At 53.3% G+C, this 19205-nt stretch overlaps 6 protein-coding genes and 1 non-coding gene across 8 annotated transcripts; 4 read left to right on the top strand and 3 right to left on the bottom strand.

Annotated features, from left to right (window-relative positions):
* The first annotated feature begins 7 nt into the window (after window positions 1-7).
* On the top strand, window positions 8-2438 carry met-5 (methionine-5). The gene is made up of 2 exons (XM_957548.3): window positions 8-496; window positions 575-2438. The coding sequence occupies exon 2, from the start codon at window positions 732-734 to the stop codon at window positions 2043-2045; it is 1314 nt and encodes a 437-aa protein (XP_962641.3). The 5' UTR covers window positions 8-496; window positions 575-731; the 3' UTR covers window positions 2046-2438.
* Window positions 2439-3013: 575 nt separating this feature from the next.
* NCU07000 (hypothetical protein) lies at window positions 3014-5394 on the bottom strand. The gene is made up of 2 exons (XM_957547.2): window positions 5001-5394; window positions 3014-4836 (listed from the first exon to the last, which is right to left on the bottom strand). Exons 1-2 carry the CDS (start codon window positions 5022-5024, stop codon window positions 3091-3093), a joined length of 1770 nt encoding a protein of 589 aa, XP_962640.1. The 5' UTR covers window positions 5025-5394; the 3' UTR covers window positions 3014-3090.
* A 381-nt stretch (window positions 5395-5775) lies between these two features.
* On the bottom strand, window positions 5776-5848 carry NCU15197. Its single transcript has one exon. It is a non-coding gene; the product is annotated as a tRNA-Lys (tRNA).
* Window positions 5849-7322: 1474 nt separating this feature from the next.
* On the top strand, window positions 7323-12133 carry NCU06999. 2 transcript variants are annotated; one of them, XM_011395911.1, is made up of 3 exons: window positions 7323-7887; window positions 8431-10967; window positions 11030-12133. In XM_011395911.1, the coding sequence occupies exons 1-3, from the start codon at window positions 7502-7504 to the stop codon at window positions 11758-11760; spliced, it is 3654 nt and encodes a 1217-aa protein (XP_011394213.1). In that variant the 5' UTR covers window positions 7323-7501; the 3' UTR covers window positions 11761-12133. The 2 variants fall into 2 exon arrangements, with proteins under 2 accessions (XP_011394213.1, XP_011394214.1); XM_011395912.1 differs by lacking the exon at window positions 7323-7887 and having other exon boundaries at window positions 7981-10967.
* Window positions 12134-12852: 719 nt separating this feature from the next.
* NCU06998 (scavenger mRNA decapping enzyme) lies at window positions 12853-14827 on the top strand. The gene is made up of 2 exons (XM_957545.2): window positions 12853-13120; window positions 13254-14827. The coding sequence occupies exons 1-2, from the start codon at window positions 13051-13053 to the stop codon at window positions 14243-14245; spliced, it is 1062 nt and encodes a 353-aa protein (XP_962638.2). The 5' UTR covers window positions 12853-13050; the 3' UTR covers window positions 14246-14827.
* NCU06997 (hypothetical protein) lies at window positions 13282-15560 on the bottom strand. Its single transcript, XM_957544.3, has 4 exons — window positions 14981-15560; window positions 14848-14897; window positions 14517-14752; window positions 13282-14420 (listed from the first exon to the last, which is right to left on the bottom strand). Exons 1-4 carry the CDS (start codon window positions 15433-15435, stop codon window positions 14274-14276), a joined length of 888 nt encoding a protein of 295 aa, XP_962637.2. The 5' UTR covers window positions 15436-15560; the 3' UTR covers window positions 13282-14273.
* Window positions 15561-15863: 303 nt separating this feature from the next.
* On the top strand, window positions 15864-18873 carry NCU06996 (hexokinase-2). The gene is made up of 3 exons (XM_957543.3): window positions 15864-16067; window positions 16130-17024; window positions 17121-18873. The coding sequence occupies exon 3, from the start codon at window positions 17421-17423 to the stop codon at window positions 18513-18515; it is 1095 nt and encodes a 364-aa protein (XP_962636.3). The 5' UTR covers window positions 15864-16067; window positions 16130-17024; window positions 17121-17420; the 3' UTR covers window positions 18516-18873.
* Window positions 18874-19205: the final 332 nt, after the last annotated feature.

Genomic DNA, 19205 nt, shown 5'->3' with positions numbered 1-19205 from the left:
CCGGTATGTACCTGGGCCTTGTACCGACATTACCCTCTTTTTTCTTTCTTTCTTTATCCCGATTGTCCATTCAAGAGTCATCTTTTTGAGGAGCAGTTCCACCACGGCCGGTGCCAGTCTAGTGATTGCGCCATCCACGCCTGTGACATTTTTTTTTGCCAGTTGTTCCCTCCGGTTCCCTTCTAGACCGGCAATTAGTCTAGTGTCTTGACTTTGGAGTCATAGCCTCGGCCTCTCCTTATTAAATGCTTGGGACCAAGTCTTGACCCTTCTTGTTTGCACCAACTCCGGTCTTGGATCTTTTTTCCGTTTCTGTATTTGTTTCTCGGCCAAGACTTGAACTACATAATTCGGGGATCTAAACAGTGACGCAACCGCGCAGGAGACCAACATTTCTGTCTGCGAGCCTCATCCCTCATCAAACGCCAGAGTCGAGGCTCATCTCACTTCATCATGAGCAACACCACTACTGCCGGTCCGGCCCAACCCAAATATGGTCAGTTTACTCGCTTGTCCCCTTCCCATGCCTGCCCTAGCCTTGTCAAAGAACGGTGGCTGAATACTTCCAAGAAAGAATCCAATCCCAACCCGAGAATCCGTTTGCGGCTCTCATCCCAGACCAGCAAATTGCCGTGATTCCCTCCTTCACCCTAGAGTCGGGTGTCACGCTTCACAATGTCCCTGTGGCCTACACCACCCGCGGCACGCTCAATGCCGACGGTGACAATGCCATGGTCATCTGCCACGCCTTGACTGGCAGCGCCGACGTGAGTGACTGGTGGGGTCCCCTCCTGGGCGGACCTGGTCGGGCCTTTGATGTCTCGCGCTTCTTCATCGTCTGTTTCAACAGCTTGGGAAGTCCTTATGGCACCGCCAGCCCCGTGACCGCCAAGGACGGCGATCCGACCAAGGGCCGTTACGGCCCCGAGTTCCCCCTGACCACCATCAGGGACGATGTCAGGTTGCATAAGCTGCTACTGGACGACTTGGGCGTGCGCCAGGTGGCCGCCGTCATCGGCGGTTCTCTTGGCGGCATGTTTGTTCTCGAATGGGCCTACTTTGGCAAGGACTACGTGCGATGCGTCGTTCCCATCGCCACGTCGAGCAGGCACAGCGCTTGGGGCATCAGCTGGGGCGAGGCTCAGCGCCAGTCCATCTACGCCGACCCCAAGTATGATGACGGCTACTACTCCTTTGAAGACCCGCCCTCCACCGGTCTCGGAGCCGCCCGCATGTCCGCTCTCCTGACCTACCGGAGCCGAAACTCCTTCGAGGCCCGCTTCGGCCGGAACACCCCCGATCCGTCCCGCCGCCAGATCATTCGGGAGCGGCCCACCCCGTCAACCCCCTCGGAGGCGCACTTCCACATCCACAACGATGGACACAAGGTGAAGCGCACCAGCCTGTCGCGCTCCAACAGCAACGACAGCACTGGCATTGCCAGACCCGTTGATGCCCCCGCCGCCAGTAATGCCTCCTCCCACGAAGCGCAATCCGACCCCCAGTTCCACGGTCCCCAAAAGACCACCACCACCACCACCACCAGCCTCACTGGCGGCGACGTCATGCCCCCGCAATCCACATACTTCTCCGCGCAGTCCTACCTGCGCTACCAAGGCTCCAAGTTCGTCAAGCGCTTCGACAGCAACTGCTACATCGCCATGACGCGCAAGCTGGACACGCACGACGTTTCGCGGGGGCGGGCGGCCAGCATCGCCGAGGCGCTGGCTTTGATCCAGCAGCCCACGCTAGTTTTGGGCATCGAGAGCGACGGGCTCTTCACTTTCGCCGAGCAGGAGGAGCTGGCGCAGCATATCCCCGATAGTCGCCTCGAAAGGATTGACAGCCCCGAGGGCCACGACGCGTTCCTGCTCCAGTTTGAACAGGTCAACCGGTACATTCTCAACTTCTTGAGGGAGGTGTTGCCGGATATCATGAACAAGGATGTCCCTGAGGGTAGCGAGGCGGCGGAGAGCTCCGTTGGGCAAATTACCAAGAGCAGTACGTTTGGAGAGGCGGAGGTGGAGGATATTACTGCTTGGTAATAGGAAGGGCGGAGGAAAAAGAATGGAGTTGGGAGGGATGGACAAGGAGAGAGGGGCAAAGGAGAGGGAGAAGGGAAATGTAAAGTGAAGGGGAGGAAGAGCAGCAACGATGTTCAACTTATCAAAACTAACTACTGCCTCGGAGAGGAGATGGATCAGTCATCTAGATAGAACAGCGGGGAAAAGCTTATACCAGAAGTTCATGTTTGACCAGTTCGAAACATATTCGCGAGGTGGGTATACACCATACACATTTACTCTGATGTATAAATTTCCGCTTTATTTTTATTTTTTTTACCCATCCGCACAACACCCACCCACTACCATGTCGTATACCTGTACAGTACTTACATACAGTACTTCTCTATATATAATCCAATGCCAGATTTCCACCATCACCATCACCACCAACACCACCACCACCACCAAACAAAGGAACCACCCCCCTCCACATCTTCACCTCCTCCAAAGCTCGCTAATAACCAGCCACATTTTCCCTCTCCAACCAAAAATGAACCAACACATCTTGCCCATCCTCGGCCATTTTCACCACTCATCCCACTCATCTCACCAGTCTTCACCCCGAAGTCGATACCGCAATCTGTCCCTTTTCCCCCTTGTTAATGCGCTGGGGCAAATAAGTGACATCATATGACCTTGATGTGGATATTCTCTTCTTTGATGCATGATCGGACATGGGTGTTCCCGGTGATGGTACGGGGTCGGGTCGGTAGTCGGGAAGACCGGGGACCGAGGGGGGGTCGGAAGACGGGAAGACGGGAAGACCGGGGATCGGAAGAGTGGGAAATGGTTGGCTGTCGTCGGTGATGGGACGGAAGGAGGCTATCTGGTGGGGAGTTGCGGACTAAGTCTAGGGGCTTGGCTGACGAGAGGGGGGTTCGAAAGTGGGCGTTGTCAGAGTTGAGGTTGGAGTTGAGGTACAAGGTGAAAGTGAATTGTACTTTCAATCAGACATGATAGTACTTCTATTTCTCTCTTTCTATATGCATATACTCAACACATGTTGCTTCATTTCCCATCTTTCTCAAGCAGCTTCACCAGCACCGACACCCTCTCCCTGATTCCCACCACTTCCCTGTCCACTCAAGCTCTGTTGAGCCTCTCTCCTCGCCTTGGCTCCCGCTTTCAACTGCTCCCACCGCTCTCTATACTTCTCCACCGTCTTCTGCAGCTTGTCATAATCCTTTTCCATAACCGCCATTTGCCTTGTCATGTTCATCATTTGCTCCTCCAACTCCCTATTCCTTCTCTTGAGCGCCGCCACCTCTTCCGGACGAGCACCCCCCTGGGCGGTAGCGCCCATCACGCCACTAGCATTGATGGGCGAACCGTGACCGGCGGTACCGCCAGTGCCAGTGCCAGTGCCAGTGCCAGGATGCTGCAACCGGATACTCTGCGCCAACGCCAGCGTTGAAGTCTGCGAGTGGACCTCAAACGTATGCAGCCGCCTGCTCACCTTGTCGAGCGCATCCTTGAGCGTTTGGTTCTCCATGTGAAGCTCCTCGATCACGTTGGTCAGATCCTTTTCTGTCTTTGGCCTGCCTAGCCTCTTGCGGAAGGCCGAGGGATTTGTAGCAGCCGAGGAGGACGATAGTGGGAGAACGGGCGGGGACTGGATCTGCGACTCCCGAGCGTCGACAAAGTCGTCCTCATCCTCTTCCTGGTCGTCCAGAGGATGACCGTTGCCGTGGTCGCGGTGGCCGTGGATCGAGGCGGCTAGGCGCCGCTTCTCCTTCTGCTCGTGGTTGAGGATGCTGGCATAGGAGGCAGTGTGGCCACTGGTTGGGACCACGTAGAAAGAGTCGGCAGGCGCATGGCCATCGCGAGCAAGGGTGCGTAGAGTGGCGCGAGAGTAGATTTTGGTAAGATCCGGGTCGCTCGAGGCAGAAACAGTTGTGGCTTTGGGTTGTCGGGGCGGTTTTGACCCTGAGCGCGGCGCGATCTCCGGGGAGAGCACCGGGCTGGCCGTGTCCGACGAGTCCTCGGCTGTCAAGGGAAGGCCGGCGAAGGCTAGAGGCGCGGAAAGTCGGTTGATTAGACTACCGAATGTGCTGTAAAATCTTGCAAAACCGTCGTCGGTAGCTGTAGGTGAGTCGGGACCAGAAATTTGCGGTTTCGAAGAAGAACCAGCCGCATCTTCCTTGGTGGGTGACGTTTTCCCTGGAGGTACCCAGCTTGGCTGTTGCTTTTGTGCTCTATCAGACACTTCGCTTCCCTTGTTTCCGCCCCTCAGCGAGCCCTCTCTGTTCCGAGGATGGACTTCCAAGTTGCCGGGTGCCTGATCATTGGACACGCTGGGGTTCAACGGTTGGCTCTGCCCTTGGTACCTCGATCTTATCCCTCTTGCTGACGCAAGCTTGCTGGCAATGGACGAGGAAAGGTCACGCTGACGGTATCTGGGATGTTGCGAAAGAGTGGGCAGGGGTTTAGCTGCGCTGGGTGGTGTGGCGAGCGAAGGCGGTCCAGCCCTGTCCGATTTGGCTGACTTGATCCCGGCATCCTGACCTGGTGATGCCTTTTCCTCATCTTCCTCAGGAATGTCACTGTCCACACTCGATGGCTGACTTGTGGGCTCGATTGGCACCTTGAGTAGTTCGGCCAAGCGCTTGTGATGCTGCTCTAGGAGGGCCAGCGTCCGTAGAGCCTCGGTGCTCGTAGTGCTCTTTGCAGCGTTTGCGAACTCGCCGGCGGCCTGGGCATGGTGGTTGATGGCGACCGTGGTGTCGGCGGTCTGGGTCGCAACTGATGCGGCTCTCGCATGGTCGTGGGCCTAGGGGTGTGCTATCATTAGCGAGATTTTAAGCTCATCCGACATCGACTTCCATCTCGGCTATCTTGCCCTGGCCAGATGCGATTGCGTGGCTCTAGGGGGGGGGGGGAGAGACGCGATGGAGAGGCAGGCAACTAGCACATGCCGACAGCCCAATAACGTACCTTTACTAGGGGAGACAAATCCATGCTTCTTGTGTACACTTGAGATGCATCTGTACAAATTTCTGGGGGCTGATATTTCACGCGATGACAGCACAGGAGCAATAATTTGGTTGATCTCGGTTCCAGGGAAGAGGATAGTAGATAAACTGCTGTGATACATTAGGTGCAGGTGATGGCGGGGTGTTGCGAAAGCCGGAGAGTTGGTGCGACATTCGTTGGCTGCAAGACAATAGGCCGCTGCCTTGACCCATCGGCGAACCAATCACTAACACCCGACCATGACCACCCACCAGGGCAATGAAGGGGCTGACAACAGTGATGGGAAGCCATTGCGACGACCATTAGCGGCTCAAAATGCTTCCCGTCATACAAAGCGTTAACAAGAGGAGCAGCAGTTACATATTCCAAAGACATTATTTTGAAGCTCCAGAGATAGGATGCGGCTGGACTAATATCGAGGCTCCAATCAAGGATGTGTTATCCAATTATATTGAGAAACTCATAATCTAACCCATGTAATACTGCAACTGCAAATTCCGCGTATTCCCTGCTCCATATGAGCCCCCCCCCAAAAACGGGTTATTAAAAAACAAAGTGAGGCTAGGAACATGAAACACGGTAACATCGGTCCACATGCTTGAGATCGGCGGTGACCAGAACGAGGAGAAAAGAAGACGAAGAGAGGAAAACGAAGAGAAGAAGACCCTTATACGCGGGAAATAAGGGAAAAAAAAAAGAGGATGTTGTCCTGGTGAACCAGGAACATCGGGAATTGAGCCCGACGTGGGGGTCGAACCCACAACCTTGAGATTAAGAGTCTCACGCTCTACCGATTGAGCTAGCCGGGCGGTTGTTAACCGCCAATTGTTGACAATCTGGCTCAGAGAGGGCACTTATAAAAGACAGCCGTTATTTGTCCACCACACCTGGTGTCGCGTGGTTCTGGCAGCATTGCGGCATACAGGGACGCGCACATGTAGGATTTTCGTCAGGGATGTTGAAACTGCTTCCGAGCTTGTGTTATTAATCGTTGATGGACTTGGTGATTTCCGTGGATGGACCTGTGGCATGCATGTGAGGTTGATTAGCGTTTCTGTGTCCGCGTACAGGCACGGCTGCATAGCATTCGAGTTGGAGAATAAGCCCGTCGGGATACACTGAGTGCGCTTTCGCCTTGATGGATCGTCAGGAACAACCCGTGTTTCTTCAGTTAGAATAGAAGCTCTGACGGCGAGATCGGCGCTGAGGTGGGCGCAGGAGGGTGATAGAGCGAGTGTTTCGTGTCTGCCCTGTTGTTATACATCGACGGGAACCACAAGGGGGCGAAGGAGCGTCAAGAAATAGGTGGCATGTAGATGTCGAAGAAGACTTGATAAAAAGAGGCCACTGGGAATGATCAAAGCCTTGAAACACAGAGAGTTCATATCAAAAAGACAATACCTTGCCGGATATGCTTATATGAAAGACAAGGACAACACCAAGGGGCTGATGTTGATGACATGGCATCTATTCTAGGACGGACGAGCAGCGGCAAGGGAGGTGGAGTTGACCTCAGCTTGACGGGGTTGATGGGCCACGAGGGTTCGTCTTATCTTATCAGTAAGGTTGGGGTACAGCACTAGGTACAGCAGGGGGGCCGGGGAATTAGCGGCTTTCTTTTTGACGTTGTTCGACAGGGAATCTAACAGCATGGTTCAATTGTACACTACAGCGATCTCTGGGGGACATTCGGATATTGCGAAATGAGAAAGAAGCAAAAGGAACCGTCAAGTCTTTTACATCTGGAGGTCCTTCGTCGCTGTTGTTGTTGTTGTTGCGCAAGACGTCACTCCCGTCACTGTGTCGTCAAGAGGAGCTTTTCGTAAAAGGAAACAAGCACTGGAGCGAGAAAAAACAGATAGATACCTGAGGTAGAGAATTGAAAAAAAAAAAGACAAACATCTGAATCTGAAGGCAGGTTCACACGTCTTTCTGGCAGTCCGTACAACAATGGAAGACAACAAGACAACAAAACGACGAGGCCTCGGTTTTTCCAAATGCGTCAAGCACAGTTTGCAACACAAGTGTAAGCGAATACTACCTACACCAAACAAACTACATACATCAAGCCAACTGCTGTTGAGGTTGGTTTTGCTTGCTTGCTGCATGAACTTTGAAGAAGGATTCGGATTCGCTGAGTGGTTCAGGGTTGCCATCAAGGTTCGCTGCGCCCTGGATGAATGACGATGTCATAGCGCCAATGGTTTCAAAGGAGGGACGGGAGCCATCGATTCGAAGCTTCCAAGCATTGGATATGCTTGATCACTAACAAACAAACAAACTGTTCAGTTGCATCACCACGACTCACGTTGACTGGACCTAATGAACACAGCCTGCCCTTTTCAACAAACGACCGACGACACTGCACTGCGACGTCGCCTTCATCACCTGAACACACTTTCTTTCTTTCTTTGATACCACCACGGCGCAAACAACAACAAGAAGTCCCCTCTGTCTGAACCATGGATAATGCACCCACCGGCCTGCAGAAGCTTTTCCCCAAAGCGATAGTGGCCAAGCGGCGCGACCGCCGCAGAAGACGGTCATCATTGGCAGAATCTGCGAGTCTTAGCAGCACTGGCTCGATTGGGACCGATGATGCAGTCTCAGTCCCCATACCCGTCCCCGGATTCCGGTTGCAGTCCACAAGTGCCTCGCAGGCGCAGGCGCAGACACGAACAGCAGGCTCCAGGTCGAGGTCACCAGCCCCAGAGGGGGATAGAGGTAGTCGAGGTAATACTGACGACAACACCAACAACAACAATAACATCAACACCGATTCAGAATACCCCGACTCCCAACCGCTCTCCACGCCGGTACCCTACGAGTCGACACCGGACCCTGATTCGTAAGTGGATGTTCCATTTCCTCATTCCAGTCCCTTCCTCCTGGTCTCCATTCTTTTACCTCCCGTCTCCGTTCATCCCTCCCCTTCCATTCTCCCCAAAAAGCGTCCCAGTGCAGTGGCTCCAGGCGCCTAAAATCCGAGCGAAATGGAGGGTCTGTAGGCGACGACAGGGGATCCAAGATTCCAGGATCACGGAGCCGTAATGGAGCAACATTGGACGTCTCCACCACAAAGACATTGGGAACCGTCGCTTGCTCTCCCGTCTTTGGGGTCTCTTCCATGGCTCTGCGCCTCCCCCGTGCTGCAGAGGGATAGCGCAGTAACCTGAACCTCCTCTACAAGAACGTTGGCTTCCCATCTCCCAGTTACAGCCTCACAAACCCTCTTCCTCAACCTCAGCATCCTCGGCCCAACATTCCTTCTCCCTTTTGTTTTATCCCTATCCCTCCCGTTTCAGGCTTATTTCTTGTATATCGTCATCTTGGCTGGCCCCAATCTCCCCCGTTCCGCTCCCACGAGCTGACAGTCCGGTTTCTATTTCAGTGCCAGCGCGTCAGTCCGCCCCACCCCAATCTCGACCCATCCGTCCCAGATTGGACATCTGACGACGTCGTCACCGCTCGTGCAGGCCGCCCATCTTCCAGAAGTCCATACTCCCGAATCAGACCTCCCCGACTTGTCCATTCGCTCCTCGGCCTTGCCTGCAGCTAGCACCGACAGCCTCGAATCCGCGTATTCTGCCAAGCGAGCTGACACAGCAATTGCGTCAACCAACGACACCCTGCCCCAAAGGGTCCCCTCCGCTAGCCGAGAACAGGACATCTTGCGATCGAGAGAAGGCAGCACAGAGCAGTTTCGCAACATCTCTGTTAGCGACACGGGCGCTTCCCCAAATACCTCTGGAATTGTAACGGATACCTTGAGCAAGGCAACAGACCGGATCCGCCGACTCTCACAAAGCCAGAAACTCGCCCCTCTTGTTCCTCCGCAAACGCCACCAAAGTCGACGACCGATTCAGCAACCCCGGCTATCATTAACACCCCTCCTACGCCAACTGATCATAGTGCGCCTGCTCTGTCAGCGAAGAACAGCCCAGTGGCTACAGCTCCACCGAGCCCACGCAGAAACCCGCATGCGCTGATAGGGAACATGAGTTCGCCACGGGGCAGAAGCAGGGCCGGCTCCGGTAGTATTGGTCCGAGCAAGCTGTCCAACATCACCTCCGCTCCCCTGACGCCGACTCCCGAAAACCCGAGCAACCCAACTGCGAACTTCTTTTCTTCCATGTTCTCGGCTGTTCAAAACACAGCCAACACATTAAGCAGCACAATCTCAAGCGCGAACTTGGCGGCACCCGGGAACGGCAAGAACAGATCCGTGTCGAGTTTCACAAGTCACAAAGGAGGCAGCAACAACGACGTGAACAACGTGGAAGTCGAGTCCGCTACGGAAGCCTTTCCCGGCGCAGATATGGGGTCCAAGGAGCCTGCAGTCAAGACGATTGGGAATGGCGACCTCAGTCTCAGCCACCTCGGCATAGTTGACCCGCCACCTACCGCTCCCGCCCCGGCAACTATAAAAGTCACCGAACACGAAGCTCGAGGAAGATCCGAGTCTGCTCCTATCGACGCCAATGGCAATCCCGAGCTTGCGCTGCCTGAAGACGCAAATATCTACCGGACACGGTCGCTCTATGAAGCGTCCCCCGGCGGGGAACGCACAACACCGAACGGGAGCGTCTACGAAGGCAAGACAGGATCGGGGGTCCAACGAAGCAGTAGCATTCGAAGCGCCATTAGCAGGCGAAGGAAACGTGCCACCAGCGCCGTCTCGGGGACAAGCGGGAACACAGTCGCTGCAGCAATTGCCGCAGCTAATGGCTCGGCGCCTCCTGCAAACGCCCCCAAGCTCACGGGATTCGCCGTTGCCAATAAGAGGCGCAACCGGGATTTCCATACCCTTTTCAAGAGTGTTCCGGACGATGATTACCTGATCGAAGACTACAGCTGCGCCCTTCAGCGTGATATTCTTGTCCACGGTAGACTGTACGTGTCTGAGGGCCACCTGTGCTTCAGCAGTAACATTTTCGGATGGGTCACAACCCTGGTTATGAGTTTCGATGAGATTGTTGCCGTTGAAAAAAGAATGACAGCCCTTGTCTTCAAGAACGGCTTGGAAATCTCCACGCTTCATGCCAAGCACATTTTCGCCTCATTCACAAGCCGTGATAGTACTTACGACCTGATTGTCAAGATTTGGAAGCTGGGCCATCCTCACTTGCAGAGCTCGCTCAACGGTGTTCGGCTGGAGGGGACTGGCGGTGACAGGACCGAAAAAATCGACGAAACGGAAGTCGCGTCGGCACCGGAAGGGGGCAGCGATTCCGGATCCGCCGACGAAAGCGGCAGTGCTGGTGAGGACGACGTTTACGACGAGGATGAGGACAACGGAGACGATCAAGATGGAACACAGGTATCAGACGCTGGCGCAGCAGATGCCTCCGGAGAACAAGCAGTCTCACGGAAGCCGTCGGGAATGATGGGTGCGGCCAGTACGGAAAACAAGGACGAGACAGCGCAAACTACAGTCGCGGATGACTTCCCTGGTCCGGCTACCCATGCACCAACCGAGTGCGGAGACGCCGCAACCCATTACGACAGAGTTATAGGCGACGATGTCGTTCCCGCGCCGCTGGGTAAGGTTTACAACCTCCTCTTTGGCGCACCATCGTCAGCCTGGATGACAAAGTGGCTTCTTAACGACCAGAAGTGCTTTGAGATCAATATGGACGATAAGAAGGGCCTCAACAACGAGCAAAAGACCAGGACATTCAACTATATCAAGCCGTTGAATGCTTCCATCGGACCTAAGCAAACAAAATGCATGGTTACCGAACAACTTGACAATCTTGATTTTGAAAAGGCTGTCAATGTTACAGTCTCGACGCAGAATCCCGATGTGCCAAACGGCAACATCTTTGTGGTCAAGACCAAGTACTGTCTCTCTTGGGCTGAAAACAACGCCACAAGGGTTCAGATCAACTGCACGATCGAGTGGTCCGGCAAGAGCTGGCTTAAAGGTACAATCCACTCCCCGTGCTCCAAATCAAAACAAACCCTGGTCCTTACTAACGCTTCACAGGTGCAATTGAACGTGGTGCAAACGAAGGCCAAGCGCAATACGCCAAAGACCTCTTCGTAGCGCTCAAGGCTGCCGTCTCGTCTCGTCCTCGCTCTAATACCCAAACCAATGGTGCAGCGCCCAAAGGCAAAAAGCGCGGCCGCAAGAACAAGGCTGCGTCTGTGCCAACCAGTGATGCAGAAAGCGTCAAGCACACGCCAGCTAAGAAGCAGGATTGGGGGCTACTGGAACCTCTTCGTCCATTCTTGGGTCCTATTGTGGATCCTCTGCGTCCCGTCCTAACTGGAAATATACTCTACGGTGTGCTGGTAGGACTCTTGATCTCAACCTGGCTTCGACTTGGAATGAGCAATTCTCGCTCCGGCGCAGTTATAGTCCCCGGCCATGGAGACTTGATGGGATACACGAACTACGCACAGAGAGTCGCAGCGTACGAGGAGATGTGGAGGAGAGAAGAGAGCGAACTTTGGGACTGGATTGAAGACAGGGCAGGACTAGACAGGTTGCACGGTGGTGGTGGAGTCGAAGAAAGAGGCGGAATGGGCGTCAGAAAGCCCGTCAACGGGAGGAAAAAGGGAGAGGCGGAATACAGAACCGCTGAGGATAAGTTGAGGGAGGAGAAGATGAACGAAAGGGAGGTCCAAGAGGCAATCAGGGTTACTGAGGAGAGGTTAAAAGTCTTGAAGGCGGTTGTGGAAAGAGATTCCGCCAAGATCGATGAGCTTAAGTGAGAAGCTCGATCGCCAACTACTACAAAGCGCTGTTACTTTTCTGTATCTCTTTTTCCTTTTCCCTGGGCTGGAAGGAAGGAGGTTCTTTGGACACGAAAATTTCCGTCCTTCAGGATGACATCCTAACGCAAAGAAGAGGATGGGACACTAACGTTATTTATAACACATTGCATACCTTACGGACAAACATTTTCCTTGTTTAGTATATCTTTTCTACACTAGTAGCTTATGGCAGGACGTCCAAAGTTGCCCAAGAGGCTTTTGAGCACAATTTATAGGATTTTTATTTTGTTGACAAACTGTCTCTCGTGGCCCTGTTGAAGCAATGACAGTATGGTAAGATAATAGCAAAAGGACCTTTTTTACGTCACCATAGTACCGTCTTTTTTTTGCTGTTTCAGTTGTTCCCGAGGTAGCGTCCTGATATGATGCCGAAAAGTCCAAGCATAGGTTGTGGAATGAATACAACTGAACAATGTCGGTTAAACTCGTTAACATCAAGCTTATCAAGTGATTACGTTAGGATTATAGTTACCTATAGCTAAAGGTAGTAATGTTTCCAGGATTTCACAACTTGGAGCAGGAGAGCAGCCAAGTGGGAAGATGTAGAGAATTCCATTACAAATGATTCTCGCAGACAATTGACATGTGCCGACACACACTCGTACCTATTCCCCGTGTCAAGTCTGGTCATATCCATCTTACCCAGAGATACTTGGTACCATGAGGGCAGTTCCAGTTTATATCTCTACTTGGGCTGGCTCCCCCTATAACCTACGTAAGGTATATCTGAGTCGAGGCCTAGACGACGATAGGTAACAATACCGTCAAGGTTCCCGTCAACGGTTGGTCAGGGGGCCCGCCCCCCCGGGAACCTAACCTCCATCACACCTCATTACGTATGTAAGTGTAGCCCGGCCCGGGGGGTGGCTGGTTGAGGTGGCCGAGTGTCCACCCGTCCCGCCTCGCTAGGAGGAATCCATCCCGCAGGTAGGTAGCTTGACCCCACTGCGGGGGAGGGCACTTCAGGCGCTGATCAGGGCGTACATACATAGGTTCGTTCGTCTCAACTTTTTGTCACCTCGAGTGTTTGGTGTTTCAAACAACAACGGAACCTGAACCTAATTGCCCCTGCTTCGACAACCGAAATTCCCACCACTTGGATATTCCTATACAAACACCCATTACTATAGAGCCCCAAATAACCCTTTCAGAATACCTACCTACGTGAGTACGTACATACGACCACTACACTACTCTACAGAGCCAAACACCACTCAAGCCCCGACAATGTCCGATGTCAAGGCCAACGCCGAGGCCCTTGTGCCCAAGTTCAAGTTCGAGCGCCAACTGAACCAAGGTGCGTAACCATTCCACTCTCTCCCCATAGAAACTTGCTTGAAGAAGAGAGCCACCTGGAAGCTCAGTGGCAGCTCGACCAACACAAAAACATCATGTATACTAACCCATGTTCTACACACACTACTAAACAGACCAAGCCGGCCGCCGCACCACCCTCCTGGGCACCATCGACTCCTCACCGGCCCTACTAATCCTCGAGCGCGCTCCCTTCCCGTCTTCAACCGACTACCTCTCCTCTGCGCCCCTGACCCTCCGCACGCTCAAGAACCTCGGCGCCAACGATATTTACCACTGGTACATGGCCAGCAGCGGCGGCAGCAGCAGCAGCACGAACTCTAATGACCCCGAAAAAGACCACGACGAACAAACCGATTTCTCCGACCTCAAAATCAACCTAATCTACCCCTGCACGCCCAAACACATCGCCAAGTACTCCCGCCAACTAGTCCGCTACGTAACCGAGACGCCCGCCCTCTACCAGTTGCACGTGCGGCCCTATATGCAAGCGCAGCGCGAAGCCGGCCGACTGAACTGGGTCTTCAACATTATCGAAGGCCGCAAGGAAGTCGAGGACGTCATCTACCGCACGCCCTTTGGGCAAGACGCGGACGACGAAGGGTTTTTGTTGCTGCCGGATCTGAACTGGGACCGCAAGACGCTGGACGCGCTGCACCTGTTGGGGCTGGTGGAACGGAGGGATCTCTGGAGCTTAAGGGACCTCAAGAAGAAGCATGTGCCGTTTTTGAGGCACATGAAGAGGAAGTTTGTCGAGGCCACGACACAGGTGTACCCGGACATTGAGGAGGACCAGCTGAAGCTTTATGTGCATTACCAGCCTACGTATTACCACTTTCACATTCACATTGTGCATGTGCAGCTGGAGGCGGGGGCGACGCAGGCGGTGGGCAAAGCGGTGGGGTTGGATAGTATTATTGAGACGTTGGAGGTCATGGAGGGGGATGGGGAGGCTGGCATGGAGAAGTTGACTATGTGCTATACGCTTGGGGAGGAAAGTGATTTGTGGAAGGATGTTTTTGGGCCGTTGAAGAAGAAGAAGGCAAAGGAGCAGCAGCGGCAGCAGCAGCAGCAGCAAAAAGAGGAGGGGGAGAAATTAAAAAAGTAAATCACGGTGACTATATAAGGTAGGTGTTCTAGACCTCACGTCCGTACAGCTTCTCTACCGCCAGGACCAAGTCGTTGACGCTGGAGCCGTGAGGGCAGTCAGACCACTTGCCACCGTCGCGGATGCAAAAGATCTCGTTGTCAAGGCGGACGGTGCAGCTCTTGGTTACGCCGGCCTGGAGAGGAGGGAAGAAGTGTGTTAGATACCACATGATACCTTGAGACGGGGTGATTTGGGTTACAGTATAACGGGAAGAAGGGACCAAACGTACATCGGCGCTTCTCTTGACGCTGTCCCTCAGCAAACCGATACCCAAGGCACCGTCGTCCTTGGTAGCACATTGGTTGAGCTGATCAAAGTCGATGGCGTGCTCGAGCGCACAGTCTTCGATCAAGCTCCGCTGAGGAATTTCATGGTAGTTCTTGGCCAAACACATGGTGAAGCCAAGGAAGATCTTGGGATCGGGGTACAGCTTTTGGGCGCAAAGCTCAATGATGTTTCCAAGGCCTAGACGAAGAACAAATCGATCATATCAGTCTCCACCCGTGACACATCCGTCTGTTTCCCAAAACGGAAAACGGGAAAAATCTCCTCCCACTTACACTCTTCTGGGCCGTGCTTGCAAGCAACTCCATCATCGCCGTTGGTCGGTCTGCAATCATCATCAGCATCCCAGTTTATCCTATCTCTCTGGATTGTGTTGTTGTTGTTGTTGTTGTTGTTGCTAGTACGTACGTTCCGATGAACGACAAGGTAAAGTTGACCTTGGTATGCACCCTCTGCATAGCAGGCAGGACCAACTCCCGGAAACAGTCTCGCGCGTCGGGGCATTTGCTCATGATATGCGCCTCAAGGGGGACCGGTTCGTGGTCAGCGTCGTCACCGCCGACGTCGATATCGGTGGTGATTGGTACGGTAAAGGTGTCGATAGTCGATATCGGCATTTGCTCGAGCGACCATTCCGATAGGACATCGTTGTCGTCGAGGTCCATGTCGAGCCCGCACAGGGTCCATACCATTACCATCAGGCAGACGGCGACGAGGAAGCGACGGAGGGCGTGTTTATCGCGGCCATTTTGGTTGCTGCTGCTGTTGGGGTTGGATGGAGTAGGTGGTGGTGATATGGTGATGGTTGGTGTTGTCGTTGGTAAGAGAGTTTTTTCGTCCATGTTTGCGAAATCGCTAAACATTCATCAAGTGTCGCTGTGTTGTGTAAATATACTTTGTATCACTGCAGTGCTTCAAGAAATGCCGTTCGAAATGGTGGACAGGGTTGAAGAGTTGAGGTCCGGGGGAAAGGACGGAGAGAGGCAGCAGATCTGATGTTGGGGTCCAACTACCTACATCGTCACCTACTCAAATGGGTCACGAACGGAGCATCAAGCCATCCAAAGTGGAGACAGGCGCGATAACGTGGAGTGCTACCTAAGGAGCAATGGGATCCCAGTGATGATGCCCTGGCGCTTAACTGGGGGTGTTACTACCACTACCCTATGTCCAGAGACGGAGTCTCTATCAGCACCCGGGGATCAGGCAAGCGAAGCACTACACTACATAATGTTAATGTTAGCCCAGGTAAGGTACCCAAGTGCCTCTAGCAGTTGCCCGCTGTCAGTCCCGGACGAACAGCTTCCCGGGACACCTCCATGGCTACGTGTCTTTCTATCACCAGACCGAGGAGCTGTTATTAAAAAGATGGCCACGATATATCGGATGTTTTGCTTGTTGTTGAATTGAATACTCTTGGTCATCGAAAACAAAGGTTTGCTCTCTGCCGTGGCCACATGGCCCGGTTGATGAGATGGAAGGTCTCACCACGCAGGTACCCTCGATTGCTTCGTCCCGAATGGAGAGTGGAGACGTGTGTGCTAACAATTTATTCAGGACCTGCTAACAGCAGTAAAACTGTCAGCAATCTATGTGCTACATGCGAGCAACCGCAACCCCGTTGACGCCATCCATCCCAACTGGAAACCCCGCAACATTCCGACGGGAGGTCGTTGATCACATCAGCCGTTATGCCTGCCATTGTGTTGGGATGGAAGGCGGCATGCTGATTGCTCCCGGGTCTTTGTCACCACTGACTGCACTTGCGAAGTGCTTGCTGGCAATTCCTATGAATGGTTGGTACCTACCTCTACCTCTACCTCTACCTCTAGGTATAAACTCGGATGGATGTGTCCGATGATACGTGACATCAATCAACCTCCTGGCCCGGGCAGTCTAGTGCGGGAATGGGCGGAATGGGTCGTCCTCTGCGACAATCCACATCATCCTCCACAAGCCCATCCAACTCACTCCTCCCCGAGCCATGGACTTTACTTGATTCAACCTAAAGCCCGAGCAAGCGCTCGTGATTCATGGACCATTGCTCCTTCAGATAAGACTGCCCAGCCGCAAACTATTGATTCAACCGCTTGTATAAAGACAACACATGCCTCACTCCAGTCAGACCCCTCTCAACCTCTCTTCCAGCAATCATCTCAAGCTCGACAAGACATGACAACGCGATAACGCCAACTAGCAGCCAGAGCAAGCCCCCTCGACCTCAACTTCAACCATCAGCAGACACCGAATTGGCAACAATGTCGCACTCGGCTGTGACTACCATCGGCCAGTTCTTGACGCCCTTGGCTCTGGACAATGCCGTTGCTTTGAAACTCTCCAGGGAATTCTATTCCAACTTCAAACACTTGTGTACCGAATCGCTGAATCAGTTCCTACCAACTCCCATTTCCATGTCCATCTTGAGGCCTGTGGGACGCCAAAGCACCGGTCGGTAAGTTCTCGATATCTGCCCATACCGTGTTGCTGCATCTCGGCACTTGGCATTTGGAATGGGTGGTGGCAGCTTGCTGACAATGTGATAAAACAGCTTCCTTGCCATGGACATGTACGATACCCCCACAGTGTTCATGGTTTCCACTCCACCCGGTACTTGATATTGACTTTCGACTTTAGTGGTGGTTCAAACTTGAGAGTGGGCTTCGTGGAACTCCTATCCGAGGGCCAAGATCGCCGCCTAAATCGTCTCCTCGAGCAGTCATGGCCGATCCTGGATCACCTCAAACACGAGAACTCAGAACATCTCTTTGGATGGGTTGGAGAGCACATTGCACAGGTGGTTCGGAAAGGGTGTGAAACTTGGGGGTTATCTTCGGACGAAGAGCTGCCCATGGGCGTCACCTTCAGCTTCCCCATGAAGCAGACCTCGCTTTCCGAAGCTACTTTGATGGCTATGGGCAAGGGCTTCGCCATCACATCAGATCTAGACCTGGGCGGTCACCTGATCAAGGGTTACGAACAGCACAGGACAGCCGGCTTACCTCCTTTAAAAATCGCCGCCATCACCAACGATGCTGTGGCTACATTGGTATCCTTTGTATATCAATACCCAGCCGCGCCCAATCAGAAAGCAGCCATGGGCCTCATTGTCGGTACTGGATGCAACGCTACGATCCCCCTCCAGTTCAGCAAACTGCACAAAAATAAATTCCCGGGTCTGATCAGTGTTCAGCAGGACTGGGACCTTTTGGACGTCGGGATTGCGGTAAACACAGAATGGAGCATCAACGGGTCAGCATCGCCGCTACGCATGCTTGGGTTGATTAGTCGCTGGGACGACGAGCTGGACAAGGCATGCGAAGCCCCTGGTTTCCAGCCATTAGAGTACATGACCGCTGGTCGCTATCTGGGCGAGTTGGCGAGGCTCATATTTGTGGACTTTTTGACCACTGTCCAAGGCGTCCCGCCTGAGGATCTGCCCCAGGGGCTTCACCAGCGCTTTGGTCTCTCCACAACCTTCCTCAGTCATTTCTACCCGGGTAGCGACAAGGGTGATATTCTGGAGCAGTTACAGAAAGAGTTCGACTTGTCCACGGATTCGACATTTACATGGACATCCGATCATGCGGACACCCTGTATCACATAGCCAAGGCTATCCAAACTCGAGCAGCAGGCATTGTCGCGGCGGCCACTATCGGACTTTTGCGCTGCGCTGACGAGCTTCCTGACCCGTCAGAACCAGTTCGAGTTGGCGTCGCTAATGGTGACAATGTTGAAGAGCTTGTAGTGGGATATACTGGCGGCTGTATACAGCACTTCCAGGATTACTTGAAAGACACGCAAGCCTTCTTGGATTTTATCACGCAGGAAGAGTTCGCAGCCCAAGGGAAAAGGATACGTGTGAAACTAGAGCCCTGCCATGATGGGGGAATCACAGGGGCGGGGATCTTGGTGCCTGCTGCTTTGGCAAGCACCCAGGCGTAGGCCTTCAGTTCTGGTAATGAATGTGGTATGACTTGTTTTGGGAGAAGGGCGGCGTTTGAGGCCATAGAAGGGATTGGCATATGCTAGAAAGGTTTATAACTGTTTTACTCGACCGAAAGGTTTTATCCGCCCACCGCATCTGAAGGAAGACCAAGTTATCTCCAGAGAGGAGCTTGACCTGACAAAAGGTGCCTCAGTTACCATGGCAGAAAGCAGCAATTAGACTTACACACTCGCACTCCAATGTACACCCACCACCTTACCATTCAGATCCTCGGTTACCGCCTCCACACTTCAAAATCCCAAGCAAAGAAGGGTTGCAGGAGCGGAAGAATACTTTTTGGAGAAAAACAAAAAGAAAGAAAGAAAGAAAAAGACCAAAAGCAAATGGAACAAACCTCGCGGTAACGTCCCATCTCAACCTCCGCATCCATAACACTTGCTGACACCCCGGGCTAGGAGCCATTCAGGTCATGCATTGCACTGACGGACAAGGGTTCTAGCCCACTGGAGCCGCTAGACCGTTTTCAACCGTCCCCTCCGACATAAGCCCTGCCAGAGGGGATCACCAGTGCGGGGCGGAGATGAATTTGGCGAACTTGGTCACCCGACAGCGAGGATGGTCACTTTGGGCCTTACGCGGGTGCTCATCGAGTGCCCGACGGCAAAGGCCTGGATCTGCAGGGGATT

This window comes from Neurospora crassa, linkage group IV (genome assembly GCF_000182925.2).
Source record: "Neurospora crassa OR74A linkage group IV, whole genome shotgun sequence".
In the NCBI taxonomy this organism is placed as follows: Eukaryota; Fungi; Ascomycota; class Sordariomycetes; order Sordariales; family Sordariaceae; genus Neurospora; species Neurospora crassa.
This window is presented reverse-complemented; position numbering and strand designations above follow the sequence as displayed.

Excerpts from the sequence above, each read along its gene's own strand:
- NCU06999 (XM_011395911.1), top strand. The coding sequence starts at position 7,502 with ATGGATAATGCACCCACCGGCCTGCAGAAGCTTTTCCCCAAAGCGATA. Across the intron at positions 7,888-8,430 it reads TCGACACCGGACCCTGATTC|TGCCAGCGCGTCAGTCCGCC; the intron begins GTAAGTGGATGT and ends TTTCTATTTCAG. Across the intron at positions 10,968-11,029 it reads CGGCAAGAGCTGGCTTAAAG|GTGCAATTGAACGTGGTGCA; the intron begins GTACAATCCACT and ends AACGCTTCACAG.
- NCU06997 (XM_957544.3), bottom strand. The coding sequence starts at position 15,435 with ATGTTTAGCGATTTCGCAAACATGGACGAAAAAACTCTCTTACCAACG. Across the intron at positions 14,753-14,847 it reads CAAGCACGGCCCAGAAGAGT|GCCTTGGAAACATCATTGAG; the intron begins GTAAGTGGGAGG and ends TTCTTCGTCTAG. Across the intron at positions 14,421-14,516 it reads GCGTCAAGAGAAGCGCCGAT|GCCGGCGTAACCAAGAGCTG; the intron begins GTACGTTTGGTC and ends CCTCCTCTCCAG.
- NCU06998 (XM_957545.2), top strand. The coding sequence starts at position 13,051 with ATGTCCGATGTCAAGGCCAACGCCGAGGCCCTTGTGCCCAAGTTCAAG. Across the intron at positions 13,121-13,253 it reads CGAGCGCCAACTGAACCAAG|ACCAAGCCGGCCGCCGCACC; the intron begins GTGCGTAACCAT and ends ACTACTAAACAG.
- NCU06996 (XM_957543.3), top strand. The coding sequence starts at position 17,421 with ATGGGCGTCACCTTCAGCTTCCCCATGAAGCAGACCTCGCTTTCCGAA.
- met-5 (XM_957548.3), top strand. The coding sequence starts at position 732 with ATGGTCATCTGCCACGCCTTGACTGGCAGCGCCGACGTGAGTGACTGG.
- NCU07000 (XM_957547.2), bottom strand. The coding sequence starts at position 5,024 with ATGGATTTGTCTCCCCTAGTAAAG. Across the intron at positions 4,837-5,000 it reads ATTTGTCTCCCCTAGTAAAG|GCCCACGACCATGCGAGAGC; the intron begins GTACGTTATTGG and ends GCACACCCCTAG.